Source organism: Staurois parvus, unplaced genomic scaffold (genome assembly GCF_062004578.1).
Source record: "Staurois parvus isolate SC_StPar_1 unplaced genomic scaffold, SC_StPar_1.0 ptg000252l, whole genome shotgun sequence".
NCBI classification, from domain to species: Eukaryota; Metazoa; Chordata; class Amphibia; order Anura; family Ranidae; genus Staurois; species Staurois parvus.
This window is the reverse complement of record NW_028318048.1, coordinates 42,316-60,938: the sequence shown is the minus strand read 5'-3', so window position 1 is coordinate 60,938 and position 18,623 is coordinate 42,316. Positions and strand designations below refer to the sequence as shown.

At 41.0% G+C, this 18,623-nt stretch overlaps 1 protein-coding gene across 1 annotated transcript in view; it reads right to left on the bottom strand.

The window, feature by feature from the left end:
• The window catches only part of CIAO3 (cytosolic iron-sulfur assembly component 3), a 186,365-nt gene that overhangs the window by 163,478 nt on the left and 4,264 nt on the right, over positions 1–18,623 (bottom strand). The window contains exon 2 of the mRNA XM_089680901.1: positions 1,535–1,630. Coding sequence (XP_089537027.1) covers positions 1,535–1,630 — 96 coding nt within the window. The remainder of the gene's footprint in view (positions 1–1,534; positions 1,631–18,623) is intronic.

The following is an 18,623-nucleotide window of genomic DNA, read 5'->3' as shown; positions in this document are numbered from 1 at the left end:
TTTAAAGTACTGGGCTTACGTGTTTCCAGTCCCGGGGGGGAGTAGCTCTACATCTCAAGGGCTGTTCTGGAAGACATTTTTTGAGAAAGTTAAGTATCTGCTTATATTTCTGAGCATTGAGGACACCATTGGTCCTGACCAAATCTCCAACTCTTTTTGCAGAAATGCATCTCTAAACTTGCAAGGAACCTCCACCATGTATTATTGTACCGCTCTCCAGCCCTCCCTCCTGCTAAAGTCAAATATTTAAAATTTTGACTCATCAGTCCAGAGCACCTGCTCCTATTTTTATGCACCCAGTTCCTAGGTTTTCGTGTATAGGACAATGAAATAAAAAATTTTAAATATTTGGCTTTTGCTGGAGGCAGTTTATTTGAGTCTGTTTAGGATTCCAAGAAGAGACAGAAAGATTTGAGGCATTCTACATCCAAAGAAGATCTGTGGTAAGTTCTCCAAGATGTTTGAAACAACCTACCTGCTAATCATGAAAAAGCTTGAAGCACCACTCAAAGCGGAGGCTTGTATGTCTCCCTGCCGGTATTCAGAGAATGGGAGCAGGCGTTTGAACCTTCTGGATGACTGAACCAAACTATCTTGCATAAGACACCACTTGGACTGACCCAGTGCTTACAAAACGAGTGGCTTCAGCCAGTGCTGTAATGGCTATGTCCCCTAAGGGCACATATCTTATAAGCATTGGGTCGGTCCGAGCAGCGTTTTATGCAAGATAGTTTGAAACTACCTGCCAAGTGTTCCTTCAAAAATTGCGTGCAAGTGTACATAGAAGAATTAATGCTGTTTTGCAGGCAAAGGGTGGTCTCATCAAATACTGATTTGATTTGGATTTTTCTTGTGTTTATTTACTTTCCATTTTTTTAAATTGATAAATAGAAACTAAATATTAAACACTTCTATTTCTGAAAGCATTCTTAATTTACAGCATTTTTTCACAGTACTGTATATCAGAGTGATTGTAGGGCAGTACAGCCCCATCAGTGAAGCTTATCAGTGCCTATCAGTGTCCATCATTGCTGCCCATCAGTGTCCCTAATCAGTTCCCATCTGTGCAGTCTCTTTAGTGCAAATCAGTGCAGCCTCATCAGCACACATCAGTGAAGAAGAAACATTACTTATTTGCAAAGTTTTATAACAGACATAAACAAAAAAAAACCAGTGGTGATTAAATACCACCAAAAGAAAGCTCTGTCTCATTAAATGATAAAGATGTCATATGAGTACAGTGTTGCGTGACCGCAAAATTTTCTTTCAAAGTGCTACAATGCTGAAAACTGGAAATTGGCCTGGGCAGAAAGGGGGTGAAAGTGCCCAATATTGAAGGAAAGTGCACAATATTGAAGGAGTCAATTAATTCTGCACTTACTATTATTCAACACAAATTCTAGGTATACGTGTATATTATGCTCTCATGTCCAGAAGCATAGATGTAAACCAAGAAAATACCATTAGCTGTGATCATTAGCTTTTCTATTCCATACCAAGCACATTTGTATTTTTTCCATCAAGCTCACTTTACCTCAATAACCTGGAAATACCTCCCATCATCTTCAATTCGGATCTTAGCTGCTGCTTTTCCGGGTTTTTTCTCAACTTCAATTGGTTTAATGCAATCCTATAGAAAAATACAAAAACAATAGTGTGCTTTGTTTGAAAATTGAAAATATGATGTGCCTGCCACTGAAGCATTTGAAATAGTGTGCAGATACATATATAACCACAATTATTTGTGTATTAACCGCATGCCGCCCAGCCACTGTACATATACGGTGGCAGGGCGGCACTCACAGGCAAAACCACGTTTTAAGACGTGTGTTTTGTAAACAAATAGGGGGCACGCGCGAGGCGCGCCGCCGTCCTATTTGTCCCGCGGTTCTCTGCCGCAGATGTCAGTAGCCGGGTCACAGCCGCTCCTTATGTCCCGGCGATCGGCGGCAAACAGTGACAGAGAGCACAGCTGCAGTAGCTGTGCTGTCTGTCACTTCCCTGACAGCTCGAGGATGAGCTGATCGAGAAAGAACAGTTTTTCTTTCTCGATCAGCCTTGTCCCGCCCAGTACACACCCCCGCCCCCTAGTAAAACACTCCCCTCACTCCTATAACCCTTCCCTGCTAAAGTTAACCCCTTCCTCCCCATTGCCATTAGTACAGTGTCAGTTTTTTTTTTTTTGCACTGATCACTGCATTAGTGTTTTTGGGGATGTCAGTGACCCCAAGTCAGTACCCCCCAATGTCAAAATGTCCGCCGCAGTCCCGCCATAAGTCCCTGATCGCCGCCATAATTCGCTGATCGCCGCCATTATCAGTATAAAAAAAACCCTAAAAATCCCAGTATCTTTCCCGCCATTTGTAAACGCTATAACTTTCACGTAAACCAATTAATTTACACGTATTGGGTTCTTTTTTTTAGCAAAGACATGTTGCAGAGTACATTTTGGCAGAAATTTATGACTAAATTTGATTTTTGCTTTTTTTTTTTACTGGACATGTTTTATAGCAAAAAGTCCAAAATATTGTTTTTTTTTTCTTCAAAATTGTCAGCCTTTTTTTTTTATAGCGCAAAAAATAAAAACCGCACAGGCGATCAAATACCACCGAAAGAAAGCTCAATTTGTAGGGAAAAAAAAAAGGATGTAAATTTCAATTAGTACCATATTGCATGACCGCGCAATTGTCCGTTAAACTAGGGCAGCGCTGTATAGCAGAAAAATGGCGTAAATTGCAGTATTTATACCATAGTTTGTAGACGCTATAACTTCCACAAAAAGCAATCAATACACACTTATTGGGATTTTTTTACCAAAAACATGTAGCAGAATACATTTTGGCCTAAATTTATAACCAACTTTGAGTTTACTATATATTTTTTTATAGCTGAAAATAAAAAATATTGTTTTTCTTCAAAATTTTTGGCCTTTTTTTGTTTATAGCATGAAAAAAAAAAAGCGCACAGATGATCAAATACCACCGAAAGAAAGCTCTATTTGTGTGAAAAAAAGGACGTAAATTTCGTTTGGGTGCAGCATTGCATGACCGCGCAATTATCAGTTGAATTAAGGGGGTAAATCCTCAGGAGCTCAACTGGTTAAAGTGACCTTAAACATGGCTACTCAGACACTCATTTCTGGACACACTTTGCTCAATACTTTATTTTACCTTTGTTCGACTGAACATCAGTAAACCAAAAGATTCCTTAACCTCCTTAGCGGTAATCCCGAGTGTAGCTCGGGGTAAAATTTCTATACCAAAAGCGGTAACCCTGAGCTACACTCGGGCTTACCATACGGCGCTGCTCTGGGGGTCCCTGCAGCACTTACCTTGTCCTTCGCTCCCGCGATGTGTCCCCTGCAGCGTCCCCGGCCATCTCCTCCGGCCGATGCCGGCATCCGGCTTCTGTGTTCCGGTCCCTGTGACGTACGGGTGCCGGAACCGGTGGGAAATTTGAAATTTTTAAAAAATTTCATTTTTGCTGTCATTGCTGTTTCAATGCATTTCACATATATTCTGTCCCTACTGCTTTGTCCTGCGCCCTGCCTGCATTTTGAATGTTCTTTCAGCCTGGAAACTTAGAAAAGTCCATGGCGTCCAAAAAGCGTCCCTTTACGTCAAAAGCGGTTTTAGAGCAGCGATAGTAAATCAGAACCACTTGCAGAATTGAGTGATAATGATTTGTGGGGAAATTCGTCATCAGACACTGAAAACGATTTTGCGACTTTGCTCAGTGATGTGCGAATTTGCCTCTATTTCAAATTTCAGTGTTTTTGGTTTGATTATATTATTGAATTAAATTTATTATTATATTATTTTTTATGATTATTTATTAAATTATAATTTATGATTTCGTGTTTCAAATTTTATCATATCCGGAATGTTTAATAGACTCTTGATCGTACAGATTTCAGTGAGTTATTCCTAAAAATTACAGCCTACAATAAAAAACCACATATTTCCATGCAAAAAAATGGTACCGCTTTCAGCACAAAAAATTGGAAAGAATCATACCACCAAGGAGGTTAAAGGAGTGGACTCAGTGGAGGAATAGTGACAGGGAAGTGCAGTGGCAATCTGCTGACAATGGCAGGGGGGCAGCCAGCTGCTTCTCTGTCACACAAAACGAAGTGAGGCAGGAAGAGAGCACTGCCTGAGAGTTAGGACAGGACTCCTTTAACTTAGGTAAGAGACACTGCTCTTTTCAGGTCACTCACTTAACAAGGATTTTCTGAACCTCTGCAAATTGGGGTGTCCGCTCATGTGGGAACACTGAGAGCTTGGAATAGACACACTGCCCCCCACAGCACATGGCCTGCCAACACTTTTTAGGTACTGTATTTTTGCACCATTCCACAAGCGTGAGCAATTGTAAAGCAGGACATGTTAGGTATCTATTTATTCATGGTAACATCTTTTATATTTTGCCAAATAATTGCGTATTATATTGTGTATTTTTGCATTAAAATTCATTAACCACTTGCCCTCCAGAGGATTTACCCCCCTTAATGACCATGACTTTTTTTGCTATTCGGCACTGCTATTTCAACACTATTTCAACTGGTAATTGCGTGGTCATGCAATGCTGTATCCAAACTAAATTTACATCCTTTTTTTTCTCCACACAAATAGAGTTGTCTTTCAGTGGTATTTAATCACCTCATAAAACAGGGAGTGCAGCGCTAAATCAAATATAAAACCTATATCATAACAGAATATGTGACTGATATAAGTCCACTTATATTATCTTAATAAAAGTTATATAGTCCACCATATGATATCAATCTCTGCGAGTATGATCCAATCTTCTGTTGTAGAGGTATGAATAGATTGCCTACTCACCAGAAGGCAATCATATAACATTGCGCATATCTAGATCACATGCATCCTGGGGTCCTGGGTGGAAACAGCCTGGTGCCAAGATCCTCTGGTGATCCCTCAGTGGTGTACGGGAAGGATACAGGTCCGATCACAAGGTGCTTAATCCTCAGGTCTGCAGCAGTGCCTGAAATACTGGTGCTGAGGTATGGAGGTTCAGTGCCAGTTATGGGGAATAAAGGTGCTCATAGTGTAGTAATATGAATAATAAATTTATTGTATCAAATAAGAACAATGACGTACATAAGCAACTAAAGAGGTTACAAGAGACTGCTGTGAGCAATCATAAGAAGCACCTAAACAAGCACTGACCAGTACAAATCAAGTGTGGGCCGCCGGACCTCCGGACGCTTCACTGCGCATGCGCGGGTGTCCCGGCCGCCATTTTGTTGGTAAGAAAACTACTATGTGGCCGCATCAGGTGCGCATGCGCGGACCGTGCGGCCGCCAATTTTCTTGAGGAGAATAGTACAGATATGAGGGCACAACTCAGTGTCCTGTGTGCAAATAAGACCAGAGCTCGGTACCTAATATCAGGCCATAATTACCCACAGGTGGGACCTAAATAGATTCCATGTGCGTATCTTAATGCACATGAGCGGGGAATACGGCCGCCATTTTACCGGAGTTCACTGCAGGTATTAACTCTGCCAATTATGCACGAGTATTCATTAAAAGCTAGTGAATTCTCAGAAAAGGTGCATGGCTGAACTAAAACAAACATAAAAATAGTACAAACAATATACCAAAACAAATATGATTAATAAAAACATACAAATATAAGCAATGCTTATATACCTCATGATAATATATGGCATGAATAGATTAAAGTGAAATAAAAACATATACACATCCCTTGCTTAATCCAGGAACTTCAGTAATAAGTGTCTAAGACGACCACAATTGGGGTCAATAAAATAGAATATACAGAAATGAAACTTCTGCTGGGTAATCTAGAAGCTTTAAAATTGGGTGACAGGCTGATCATACATAAGGTCCGCTATTGTCAATAAAGCAGTTTAGATCCACTTCCACATTCAAGCCTGACGGGGTCAAAGATTTCATTTCAAAAATCCATTTTGTTTCTGAGCGTGAGACCTGTCTACTCCTGTTAGTACCCCGCCAGTGGTATTGTGCAACATCAATCCCTGTAAATTTAAGGGAAGATGGATCCCTATAATGAAAATCCCTACAATGCCTCGATAAGGAGTGCTCCCGGAAGCCCCTTTTAATATTACAAACGTGATCCCGAAATCGGTCACAAAGCCTTCTGGTGGTCCGTCCTATATACTGTTTTTGGCACGGACACTCCAGAAGGTGTACTGCATAGCGTGTGTTGCAGGAGATGAAAGAGGTTATGTCATAATCCTTACCGGTTACAGTAGAGGTAAAAGACTCAATTTTCCTAGAGACTGGAATCGGGTCCCTATCTTCCAGAGCCGGGGAGTACATTCCAAGTGGAATCGGGTCCCTATCTTCCAGAGCCGGGGAGTACATTGATTACTTTTTACAGCCTCTAGTTTGTGACACCCCTTCATATATTAAGGACACCAAGCAGGTACTGAATGATATTAGCATACTCAATTAGGATCCTGAACTCACTACTTTTCTGGTCACAGCGGATGTCGCGTCACTGTATAGCAACATCAACCATGATGATGGAATGTCAGCAGCTGACTATTATCTCAGTCTAACTAAGAACATTTCTAATGGACATAAAACATTTATCCTAGATCTTTTGAATTTCACTATGAGAAGCAACTACTTCTGGTTTGATAATAGGTTTTATCTACAAACCAGAGGTGTTGCAATGGACGCGAAATTCGCTCCCAGCCTGGCCAATTTATTTATGGCCAGGTGGGAGGAGGACATCATCTACTCAAGAGAATGGCCAGAATTGCTATTCTATAGAAGATATATAGATGATGGCCTCCTTGTTTGGCAAGGAGAAGAAACAGCTTTAACTAATTTCTTCGGTACATTAAATAACAATGACCTTAACATCAAACTCTCATATGAACATAGCACTGAACATGTAAACTTTTTGGATATCACCATTATTAACATAGGGTGCAAATGTATCACTGAGCCATATTTCAAGCCCTCTGATAGGAATGGCTATATCCCTATTGATAGCTGCCACCACCCAGGCTGGCTGGAGAGTATTCCCAAGGGCCAGTTTATGAGGTTAAGACGCAACTGCACAGAGAGTATGACCTACCATGAGAAGGCACAAATCCTTAAACAGAGGTTTATTGACAAAGGCTACACAGCCGACTCTTTAGATCAGGACATTAATATGGTGGCCCACATGGACAGACATAATATGCTTTCTGGACCACCCAAGCAGAAAAAAGATTTTTTGCCCGTTTATTACCCCTTACTCAATACAGCATAAAACTATTCGCCACATTGGGAAAAACATTGGGAAATACTCTAAGCAGATCCGATTCTTTCAAAAGCCCTGCCTCAAAACCCGGAGATTATTTTTAAGAAAGCCTCCTCATTACGCAATACTATTGCTCCAAATATCATGGACCCCCCCACACGCCCGACCTTTCTTGAGAACCTTAAAGGTTTCTATCCATGTAAAAAATGTCAATTATGCAATCATAGTAGGATGTCGAAGAGGAAAATTGAGTCTTTTACCTCTACTGTAACCGGTAAGGATTATGACATAACCTTCTCCTCATCTCCTGCAACACACACTATGCAGTACACCTTCTGGAGTGTCCGTGCCAAAAACAGTATATAAGACGGACCACCAGAAGGTTTCGTGACCGATTTCGGGATCACGTTTGTAATATTAAAAGGGGCTTCCGGGAGCACTCCTTATCGAGGCATTATAGGGATTTTCATTATAGGGATCCATCTTCCCTTAAATTTACAGGGATTGATGTTGCACAATACCACTGGCGGGGTACTAACAGGAGTAGACAGGTCTCACGCTCAGAAACAAAATGGATTTTTGAAATGAAATCTTTGACCCCGTCAGGCTGGAATGTGGAAGTGGATCTAAACTGCTTTATTGACAATAGCGGACCTTATGTATGATCAGCCTGTCACCCAATTTTAAAGCTTCTAGATTACCCAGCAGAAGTTTCATTTCTGTATATTCTATTTTATTGACCCCAATTGTGGTCGTCTTAGACACTTATTACTGAAGTTCCTGGATTAAGCAAGGGATGTGTATATGTTTTTATTTCACTTTAATCTATTCATGCCATATATTATCATGAGGTATACAAGCATTGCTTATATTTGTATGTTTTTATTAATCATATTTGTTTTGGTATATTGTTTGTACTAATTTTATGTTTGTTTTAGTTCAGCCATGCACCTTTTCTGAGAATTCACTAGCTTTTAATGAATACTCGTGCATAATTGGCAGAGTTAATACCAACAGTGAACGAGCAGTGAACTCCGGTAAAATGGCGGCCGTATTCCCCGCTCGTGTGCATTAAGATACGCACATGGAATCTATTTAGGTCCCACCTGTGGGTAATTATGGCCTGATATTAGGTACCGAGCTCTGGTCTTATTTGCACACAGGACACTGAGTTGTGCCCTCATATCTGTACTATTCTCCTCAAGAAAATTGGTGGCTGCACGGTCCGCGCATGCGCACCTGATGCGGCCAAATAGTAGTTTTCTTACCAACAAAATGGCGGCCGGGACACCCGCGCATGCGCAGTGAAGCATACGGCGGCCATCTTAACTTCCCGCAAATCACTGGGAAAATGGCGCATGCGCAGTACGCTGGCCTTCAAGCAAAATAGCACTGGCGCGATTGAGTGAAATTTTTCCTATATATCTGACTAATGTGATGTCCGGCCTGCATGGCATCACCCCTACTGCAGACGTGTGTTTACACGAAACGCGTCTAGGAGGAGCCCTCGCACGCCTTTGACGTCACGCCGCCGGATCAGGAGGTCCGGCGGCCCACACTTGATTTGTACTGGTCAGTGCTTGTTTAGGTGCTTCTTATGATTGCTCACAGCAGTCTCCTGTAACCTCTTACTTGCTTATGTACATCATTGTTCTTATTTGATACAATAAATTTATTACTCATATTACTACACTATGAGCACCTTTGTTCCCCATACCTGACACTGAGCCTCCATACCTCAGCACCAGTATTTCAGGCACTGCTGCAGACCTGAGGATTAAGCACCTTGTGATCAGACCTGTATCCTTCCCGTACACCACTGAGGGATCACCAGAGGATCTTGGCACCAGGCTGTTTCCACCCAGGACCCCAGGATGCATGTGATCTAGATATGCTCAATGTTATCGTGCTTCTGGTGAGTAGGCAATCTATTCATACCTATACAACAGAAGATTGGATCATATTCTGTTATGATAAAGGTTTTATATTTGATTTAGCGCTGCACTCCCTGTTTTATGATTTTAGTAGAAAGGCCTTGTGATTCCTCTTAGTGCATTGGTCGCTTTTATGAGTGCGCTCACTGACTTATATATATTTAATCACCTGTGTGCTTTTTATTTTTTGCGCTATAAACCAAAAAAAAAAAAAAAAAAGCGTAAATTGTGAAAAAAATATTTTTTTTTTCGGCTATAAAAAAATATATAGGTAACTCAGGGTTAATCATAAATTTAGGCCAAAATGTATTCTGCTACATGTTTTTGGTAAAAAAATCCCAATAAGTGTACATTGATTGCTTTGTGTGAAAGTCATATAGCGTCTACAAACTATGGCATAGATATTGCAACTTAAGCCATTTTTTGCTATACAGCGCTGCACTAATTTAACTGACAATTGCGCGGTCATGCAACGCTGTACATAAACGAAATTTAGGTCCTTTTTTCACACAATTAGAGCTTTCTTTTGGTGGCATTTCATCACCTGTGCGCTTTTTATTTTTCGTGCTATAAACAAAAAAACCTGAAAATTTAAAAAAAAAAATAAATGGTATTTTCTCATTTCTGTCATAAACAATATACAAAAAACTCAAATTTCGTTTTTGTGTTAAAGTTATAGCGTCTACAAACTACGGTATAGATAACGGAATTTGCACAGCTTTTACTTTCTGACTGCCTATCATATTTCTGGAGGTGCTAAAATATCAGGACAGTACAAACACCCCCAAAATTACCCCTTTTCGAAAAGTAGACATTCTAAGCTATCTGCTGAGAGGCATATTGAGTCCATGGAGGATTTTTTTTTTTTCCACAAGTTTTTGGAAAATGACAAAAACAATTTTTTACTTTTACACAAAGTTGTCACTTAAATTATATATTGCACACACAAGCTATGGGATATATGTGGAATTACACCCCAAAATACATTCTGCTACATCTACCGAGTATGAGGATACCACATGTGAGACTTTTTGGAAGCCTAGCCACATATAGGAGCCTGAAATCCAATGACCACTTTGGAAGCCTGAAGGTGCGTAACTTAATTTCACTTCCTCACTAAATATCACAGTTTTGGAGGCCCTGAAATGCCAGGATAGCACCAAACTCCCCCAAATGACCTTTTTTTGGAAAGTATACAACCCCAAGGAATTTAAAAAGAGGCATGGTGAGTATTTTGCAGATCTCATTTTTTCTCACAAGGTTTTGAAATATAAAAAAAGAAAATAAAAAAATATGTTTTTGTTTTCTTTCTTCATTTTCCAAAAACTTATGTCAACAAACGAGATCTGCAAAGTACTCACAATGCTTCTTATCAAATTCCTTGGGGTGTCTACTTTCAAAAATTCTCTCACATGTGGTATCCCCATACTCAGGAGAAGTAGCAGAATGTATTTTGGGGAGTAATTCCACATATACCAATGGCATGTGTGAGCAATAAATCATTTAAATGACAATTTTGTGTAAAAAAAAAAAGTTTTTTTTTGTCATTTTCCAAAAACTTGTGGTAAAAAAAAATATTCTACTGACTTAACATGCCTCTCAGAAAATAGCTTGGGGTGTCTACTTTACAAAAATCAGTCATTTTGGGGGGTGGGGCATTTTATGCCCAGCATTAGAAGTTTATGCCACACATAACTCACTCTTCAAACCACTTTTTGTTTACATTAAAAAAAATCTGTATTTTTTGCTAGGAAATGAAATTTAAACCCCCAAACATATTTTTTTAAAGCAGACACCCTATTGAATAAAATGGTGAGTGCTGCAATTTTGTATGTCACACACTTTTTTAAATTTTAATGCACAAAAACATAATAAATTGGCCAATTATTTGGTAATTTATAAAAGATGATGCTATGCTGAGTAAATAGATACCAAACATGACATGCTTTAAAACTGCTCATGCCCCGTGCAATGGTGACAAACATCATACATTTTTTATATACATAGGCAATGATTTAAAAGCCTTTACAAGCCACTATTTTAGATTTACAGAGGAGGTGCTAGAATTACTGCCCTTGATCTGACGTTCGTGGGCATACCTCACATACATGGCGCAACCGCTGTTTACATACTAGCACAGGGTCAACTCTTGCGAACGCAGGTGCGTAGGGGGCGAGGGTACTTTATTTTTTGTTATTTTGATATTTTTTTATTATTTGTACACTGTCCCTTTCATTTTTTTTTTTAATCACTTTTAATGCTATCACAGGGAATTCAAATATCCCCTATAACTTCAATGGGCATTGTCATATACTGTATTCTTTTTTGAGAAATCTGGGGTCTATCAGACTCTAGATATCTCCTCTGCACTTACATTATCTAATTTCACCAAGATCGATGTGATCAGATGCTTTCCCAATTTACAAATGGCGCTGTTTATATCCTGTGAAACTGAAGCGATGAAATGCTCGTAGCTTCCGATTTCTTAGACTATAGAGATGATTGGCACCATTCTGGTCTCCAGTAAGCTTGTAGAAACTCCAGCTACATTCGCAGGTTCCCCCGATGGCACAGGACTGCCCGAGAAGGCAGTGGAAGGAAGTGGGGGGGGCATCTTCTCCCGCTGCTTGTAAAAGCAATCCTGCAGCTAATTAGCCACTAGGATTACTTTTACATGAAAGCCCATCGCCGGCTGAAAAAAACGATACCAGGATGATGCCTGCAGCTGCAGGCATCATCCTGGTATAACCGCTCAAACTCCAGTGATGTACCAGTACGTCTGGTCCTCGTTGGGTGTATATGCTATGTTCGTTTTTGTTTTTTTTTTTATGCAGCCTGTGGGTTGAATGAAAGAAAAGAGAAGAAATATCTGCCAGAAAAAGTGTGTGGTATTCCCACCATTAGAATATACCTCCCTGCATCCACCCACTTCCAATGATGGGCAACAAATATTATAAAATATATATGCCGAAGCATAGGGGCAATCCACCCACTGGCCACCCAGGCCCCCATGCTTTGGCATACATGCTCTTTTTTAACTGTGGATGAAAAATCTCATCCAACAGTGCTGCCCACACCTACTTATGTATATTCTGAGAGCAAGTTCCTGTTGCTGTCAGAATAAACAGACCGAAGCTTCAGCTAGAAGCATTCCTGCAAAGAAAACAGCAATGATTAACAATAAAACAGTAAAAGTGTAACAGTAGAACAGTAACAATGACAACAAAAATAAATGTTTTTTAAAAATATAAAATTTTTTGGGGAATTTGTGTTATTTTTTCACTTTTTTTTTTTTTTTGTTAAAACAACTTTTTAAAACAGATTGTTGGGTCTCTCCAAAGGCAATAGCCAGTTTCCTGGCTATAAAACCTCTTAAAAGACACTGTGTAAATATGTGCCCTGCTGTACCCTATACTAATACTCCACAGGTGTGTGGTAGCAAAGCAAGCAGTCCTTGAGGCAGAAACCAGGTTGGCCAGGACAGGAGGGACAAAAAAAAAAAAGTGGCTGTCAAGCCTAATTCCATGTCTGCTACAGACAAGACATCTTTTTTGGGCTTTCCTTTGGGTTGGGGTACCAGGAATGGCATCGGGAAATGCCTCTCATGCAGCCGGCTAACTGCATCTGGGTTGGGGGTTTGGGCCAGAGCACCTTCTGGATACAAAAGGGCTGTGATGATCTCTTCCTGGAATTCTAGGAAGGATCCACTACGTCCAGTTGCTTTGTAAAGCACAGAAGCATTATATAGAGCCAGAAAAAAACAAATGATGCGAGATAATAATTGATGTTCCGTAATAAACTTCTCGGTGCAGAATTGTAGTACAATAATGCACTTACCAGAAGCACATACAATCTGAGCGTTGTATGTATATATAATCCGTAGTAACATCCAGGTCTGGTCATCGGTTATGACGACATCCGGTATTATGGTAGACTCTCAGGAATAACATAAAAAACAGTGCAGCGCTGAAGATAGTAAATAATAAAACAGAAATAAGTCCACTGCAAGTCCAGTTCATAGAAACATGTCAGGTGACAAGTGGATTCCATACCTCCGAAGATGTGCGTGCGCACGTAATGCGTAAGGAGGAGCCTGGACGTTGAGACGCTACGCCGCTGGAGCCACGTGGAGGCCCGGCGGCCATCATTCATAGTGTCAGGGTTAGTTGTCTTGCTGACACATCTTGATGATACCTGCCAAATTTTGAAATAGATGCCTTTTGTTTTTCCTAATAAAGCTGTTTTATTCATAACTTACTACACTATGGGCATCCTTCCCCGACTCCCTTTGAGGAGCACTTTGTTTGCAGAACCCTGACTTTGGAATCCAATACCAAACTGGGAGGAGGAAGATCTTTTGCTGCATCCTTAAAGGAGGGACCCACTTTCTGTGACCAGACCAGCTTGTTCCTTCTGGATTGAGGATCCATGGGCTTTTGATATATACTGCTTATATATATATATCTTCTTTCTGGTGAGTGCGTATTTCAGCCACTTCCTCACGGATCACCAACATTGAATTTCCACTTGACATGTTTCTATGAACTGGACTTGCAGTGGACTTATTTCTGTTTTATTATTTACTATCTTCAGCGTTGCACTGTTTTTTATGTTATTCTGTATAAGTATATATCGGTTGCTTAGAGTGCTCAGCTGCTGTTTAGGACCAGCGCTCACTGTTCTTTCCTTTTAGACTCTCAGGAATGACTTGATTCACACTTGGGGGTCACCTCAGATTCACCGATAGGTCCAGCGTTGTCCAGACTCCTGATGTTGCTCCTCTAAAAGCTCCAACCCTGAGAGGCTCGCAGAGTAACGAGCCAGGGAGCAAAATAGTAGCCGATAGTGCAATTCAGTTCATTTTTCATTAATAAAGCAATATTACACTATGAGCTGCTATTTTGCCCCCTGGCTTGTTACTCTGCGAGCCTCTCAGGGTTGGAGCTTTTAGAGGAGCAACATCAAGAGTCTGGACAACGCTGGACCTACCGGTGAATCTGAGGTGACCCCCAAGTGTGAATCAAGTCATTCCTGAGAGTCTACCATAATACCGGATGTCGTCATAACCGATGACCAGACCTGGATGTTACTACGGATTATATATACATACAACGCTCAGATTGTATGTGCTTCTGGTAAGTGCATTATTGTACTACAATTCTGCATCGAGAAGTTTATTACGGAACATCAATTATTATCTCGCATCATTTGGTTTTTTCTGACTGTCGCAACACTGTCAGTTTTGGAGTTACCATCACGTTATCAACTCTGGCCTTTCTGTGGACATTAAATAAGCTATTAGACATTTGTAGCGAACAGTATTTGTGGTTTGCATATTTTTCTTCATTTAACGCTGCATATTTGTTTTATTATATACTATAAAGGTGCCGAGGATTGCCTTTACAGTGGGGCAAAAAAGTATTTAGTCAGCCACCAATTGTGCAAGTTCTCCCACTTAAAAAGATGAGAGAGGCCTGTAATTGGCATCATAGGTAGACCTCAACTATGAGAGACAAAATGAGAAAAAAAAATCCAGACAATCACATTGGCTGATTTGGAAAGAATTTATTTGCAAATTATGGTGGAAAATAAGTATTTGGTCACCTACAAACCAGCAAGATTTCTGGCTCTCACAGACCCGTACCTTCTTCTTTAAGAGGCTCCTCTGTCCTGCACTCATTACCTGTATCAATGGCACCTGTTTGAACTTGTTATCAGTACAAAAGACACCTGTCCACAACCTCAAACAGTCACACTCCAAACTCCACTATGGTGAAGACCAAAGAGCTGTCGAAGGACACCAGAAACAAAATTGTAGACCTGCACCAGGTTGGGAAGATTGAATCTGCAATAGGCAAGCAGCTTGGTGTGAACAAATCAACTGTGGGAGCAATAATTAGAAAATGGAAGACATACAAGACCACTGATAATCTCCCTCGATCTGGGGCTCCACGCAAGATCTCAGCCCATTGGGTCAAAATGATCACAAGATTGGTGAGCAAAAATCCCAGGACCACACGGGAGGACCTAGTGAATGACCTGCAGAGAGCTGGGACCAACGTAACAAAGGCTACCATCAGTAACACACTACGCCGCCAGGGACTCAGATCCTGCAGTGCCAGACGTGTCCCCCTGCTTAAGCCAGTACATGTCCGGGCCCGTCTGAAGTTTGCTAGAGAGCATTTGGATGATCCAGAAAAGGATTGGGAGAATGTCATATGGTCAGATGAAACCAAAATAGAACTGTATGGTAGAAACACAACTCGTCGTGTTTGGAGGAGAGAGAATGCTGAGTTGCATCCAAAGAACACCATACCTACTGTGAAGCATGGGGGTGGCAACATCATGCTTTGGGGCTGTTTCTCCACAAAGGGACCAGGACAACTGATCCATGTACAGGACAGAAGGAATGGGGACATGTATCATGAGATTTTGAGTGCAAACCTCCTTCCATCAGCAAGGGCATTGAAGATGAAACGTGGCTGGGTCTTCCAACATGACAATGATCCCAAACCTACCGCCCGGGCAACCAAGAAGTGGCTTCGTAAGAAGAATTTCAAGGTCCTGGAGTGGCCTAGCCAGTCTCCAGATCTCAACCCCATAGAAAACCTTTGGAGGGAGTTGAAAGTTCGTGTTGTCCAGCGACAGCCCCAAAACATCACTGCTTTAGAGGAGATCTGCATGGAGGAATGGGCCAACACACGAGCAACAGTGTGTGCCAACCTTGTGAAGACTTACAGGAAATGTCTGACCTCTGTCATTGCCAACAAAGGATATATAACAAAGTATTGAGATGAACTTTTGATATTGACCAAATACTTATTTTCCACCATAATTTGCAAATAAATTCTTTCCAAATAAAACCAATGTGATTGTCTGGATTTTTTTTCTCATTTTGTCTCTCATAGTTGAGGTCTACCTATGATGCCAATTACAGGCCTCGCTCATCTTTTTAAGTGGGAGAACTTGCACAATTGGTGGCTGACTAAATACTTTTTTGCCCCACTGTATATGCTAGCAGCTCTCTATTATTTTCATTTATCTTTATATTCAATTGGTAGCGCTCGTTTATCTATTTATTTTAATTATATAGAGCCAATTGAAATAAACAGACACTTTTTTGTACCAGCGTCTGGCTTTACAGGAAATTAAGTATGGCTTCCTCATCTGGTCGTTGAAGTCCACCCCTCCCATGTTAAGGTTATAATCATGGACACAGAGGGGCTTCTCAACAACACCAGCTGCTTTGGATGGCAGTATCTGCATGAATGGAAGACAGGACGAAAATATCATGTTTGTTCTTCCACTTCACTGCAAGCAATTCCTCATTTCTCAAGCAGGCTTTCCCCCCTCTCTAAGACGGGTATTTACAAACCGTTGGGGGAAGCCCCGGCGATTAGGTCACACAGCCACATGCGCCAATTCCAAGATTGTACAAATGTCTAAATAATGGCATGCTTGAAAAAAAAAATTGTCCATGTATACGAGGTACCCCATTTGGAAAAAAGATGACACCAAGTCCCAAACTATCTTACCACTGCTCCCCATGTAGACTTGGCATCCGGGGGGCTATTTTTCCTTGTAAATCCGAAACTTATATGTATAGCCTGTTGCCCTCTCACAGGTCTTATACACCTTGACCCCACATCTGGCACGCTTGCTGGGGATATATTGTTTGAATGCAAGGCGGCCAGAAAAATTAATGAGGGACTCATCAACGCAGATGCTTTGCTGGGGAGTATAGACATCTGCAAATTTCTGGTTAAGGTGATTTACAAGGGGCAAAATGTTTTGGAACCGGTCGAATTCAGGGTCACCCCAAGGACGACTGAGTGTGCTGTCACTGAAATGCATAAAATGCATTATATTCTCATATCTATTCCTGGCCATGGCAGCAGAGAACATGGGCATATGATGAATTGGGTCTGTGGACCAATATAGGCGCAACTGACTTTTTCTAGTAATGCCCATGTTGAGGGTTAGCCCCCCCAAAAAAAAAAACTTTAAATTCGGAAACCATAAAAGGTTTCCATACGAATGGTCTGGAAAGGTTTGAATTTGGGTTGGCGGCGATAAACTGTCGTGCATATAAATTGCTTTGATCCACAATCAATGCATACAGATTTTTCGTGAAAAACAGCTCCAAAAAAAATCAAGGGGAGTATTTAAATGTGCTGTTTCCACCTGAATTCCGGGTCAGTGTGCCCTGATGATCAGTGTGGCCCCAGAAGTGCCACCTGTCAGTGTCCATCAGTGCCAGCTGTCAGTGCTGACCAGTGCCACATGCCAGTGCCTACCAGTGCACATCAATGCCACATATAAGTGCCCATCTGAGCTGCCTTTCAGTGTCACCCATCAGTGCCAATCAGTCCCAGTCAGTGCCGCCTAACAGTGTCATATATCAGTGCCATAAATCAGTGCTGCTTTTCAGTGCCCATCAGTTCCATCTACCAGTGCCTCCTCATCAGTGCCACCTATAAATGTCCATCACTGCAGCCTCATTAGCGCACATCAGTGAAGGAGAAAAATCACTTATTTACCAATTTTTACAGCAAAAACTAAGAAATATTTTCAAAATCTTCAGCGGTTTTTGGTTTATTTAAGAAAAAATAAAAAACCCAGAGGTTACCACCAAAAGAAAGCTCTGTCACAAAAAAATTATAAAAATTTCATATGGGTACAGTGTTGCATGACCGCGCAATTGTCATTCAAAGTGTGACAGCGCTGAGAGCTGGAAATTAGCCTGGGCAGGAGGGGGTATAAGTGCCCTGTAGGCAAGCGGTTAAAAGAAACAAAGTTTCCTGTAGCTCCGGGGAAAGTGACAGCTAAGCTTGTGAACTATAGTGAAGAAAAAAAAAAGAAAGGCTGGCATTTGCATTTAAAAATCAGCACCGACATACACTTTGTATTGCGAAAAAAATAATTTTTTTCGCAATACGAAGTGTATGTCGGTGCTGATTTTTAAATGCAAATGCCAGCCTCTCTTTTTTTTCTTCACTATAGTTCACAAGCTTAGCTGTCACTTTCCCCGGAGCTACAGGAAACTTTGTTTCTGTGGCACTGAATGAATTTTCAATGAATTTTCATTTGTAAACCAGAAAAACAAACAAAACATAAAAAAGAAACAGTGTGGGTTGTAGCAAACTTGCTCATCAGAGATGGACGCGGAGTTCCCCTTTTTTATTAGAGTATTCCTCAATCCTTCATTCCCTACCCCCTCCCTTCCTGAGAGGCACAGGGACAGATGTGTGTGTGTTAAATGTTGCTGGCAGGCTGGAGCAGCAGGGGGCCCAGAGCTACAAAGCCCCCCCATAGAGACAGCAGACTCTCTGTCCCAAGGCCTGTGTAAACTCACACCTCCTAGCCAAGATAAGGTAGTTTTTTCCTGGACTTGAAAGAAGTTGGAACCTCATAAACCCT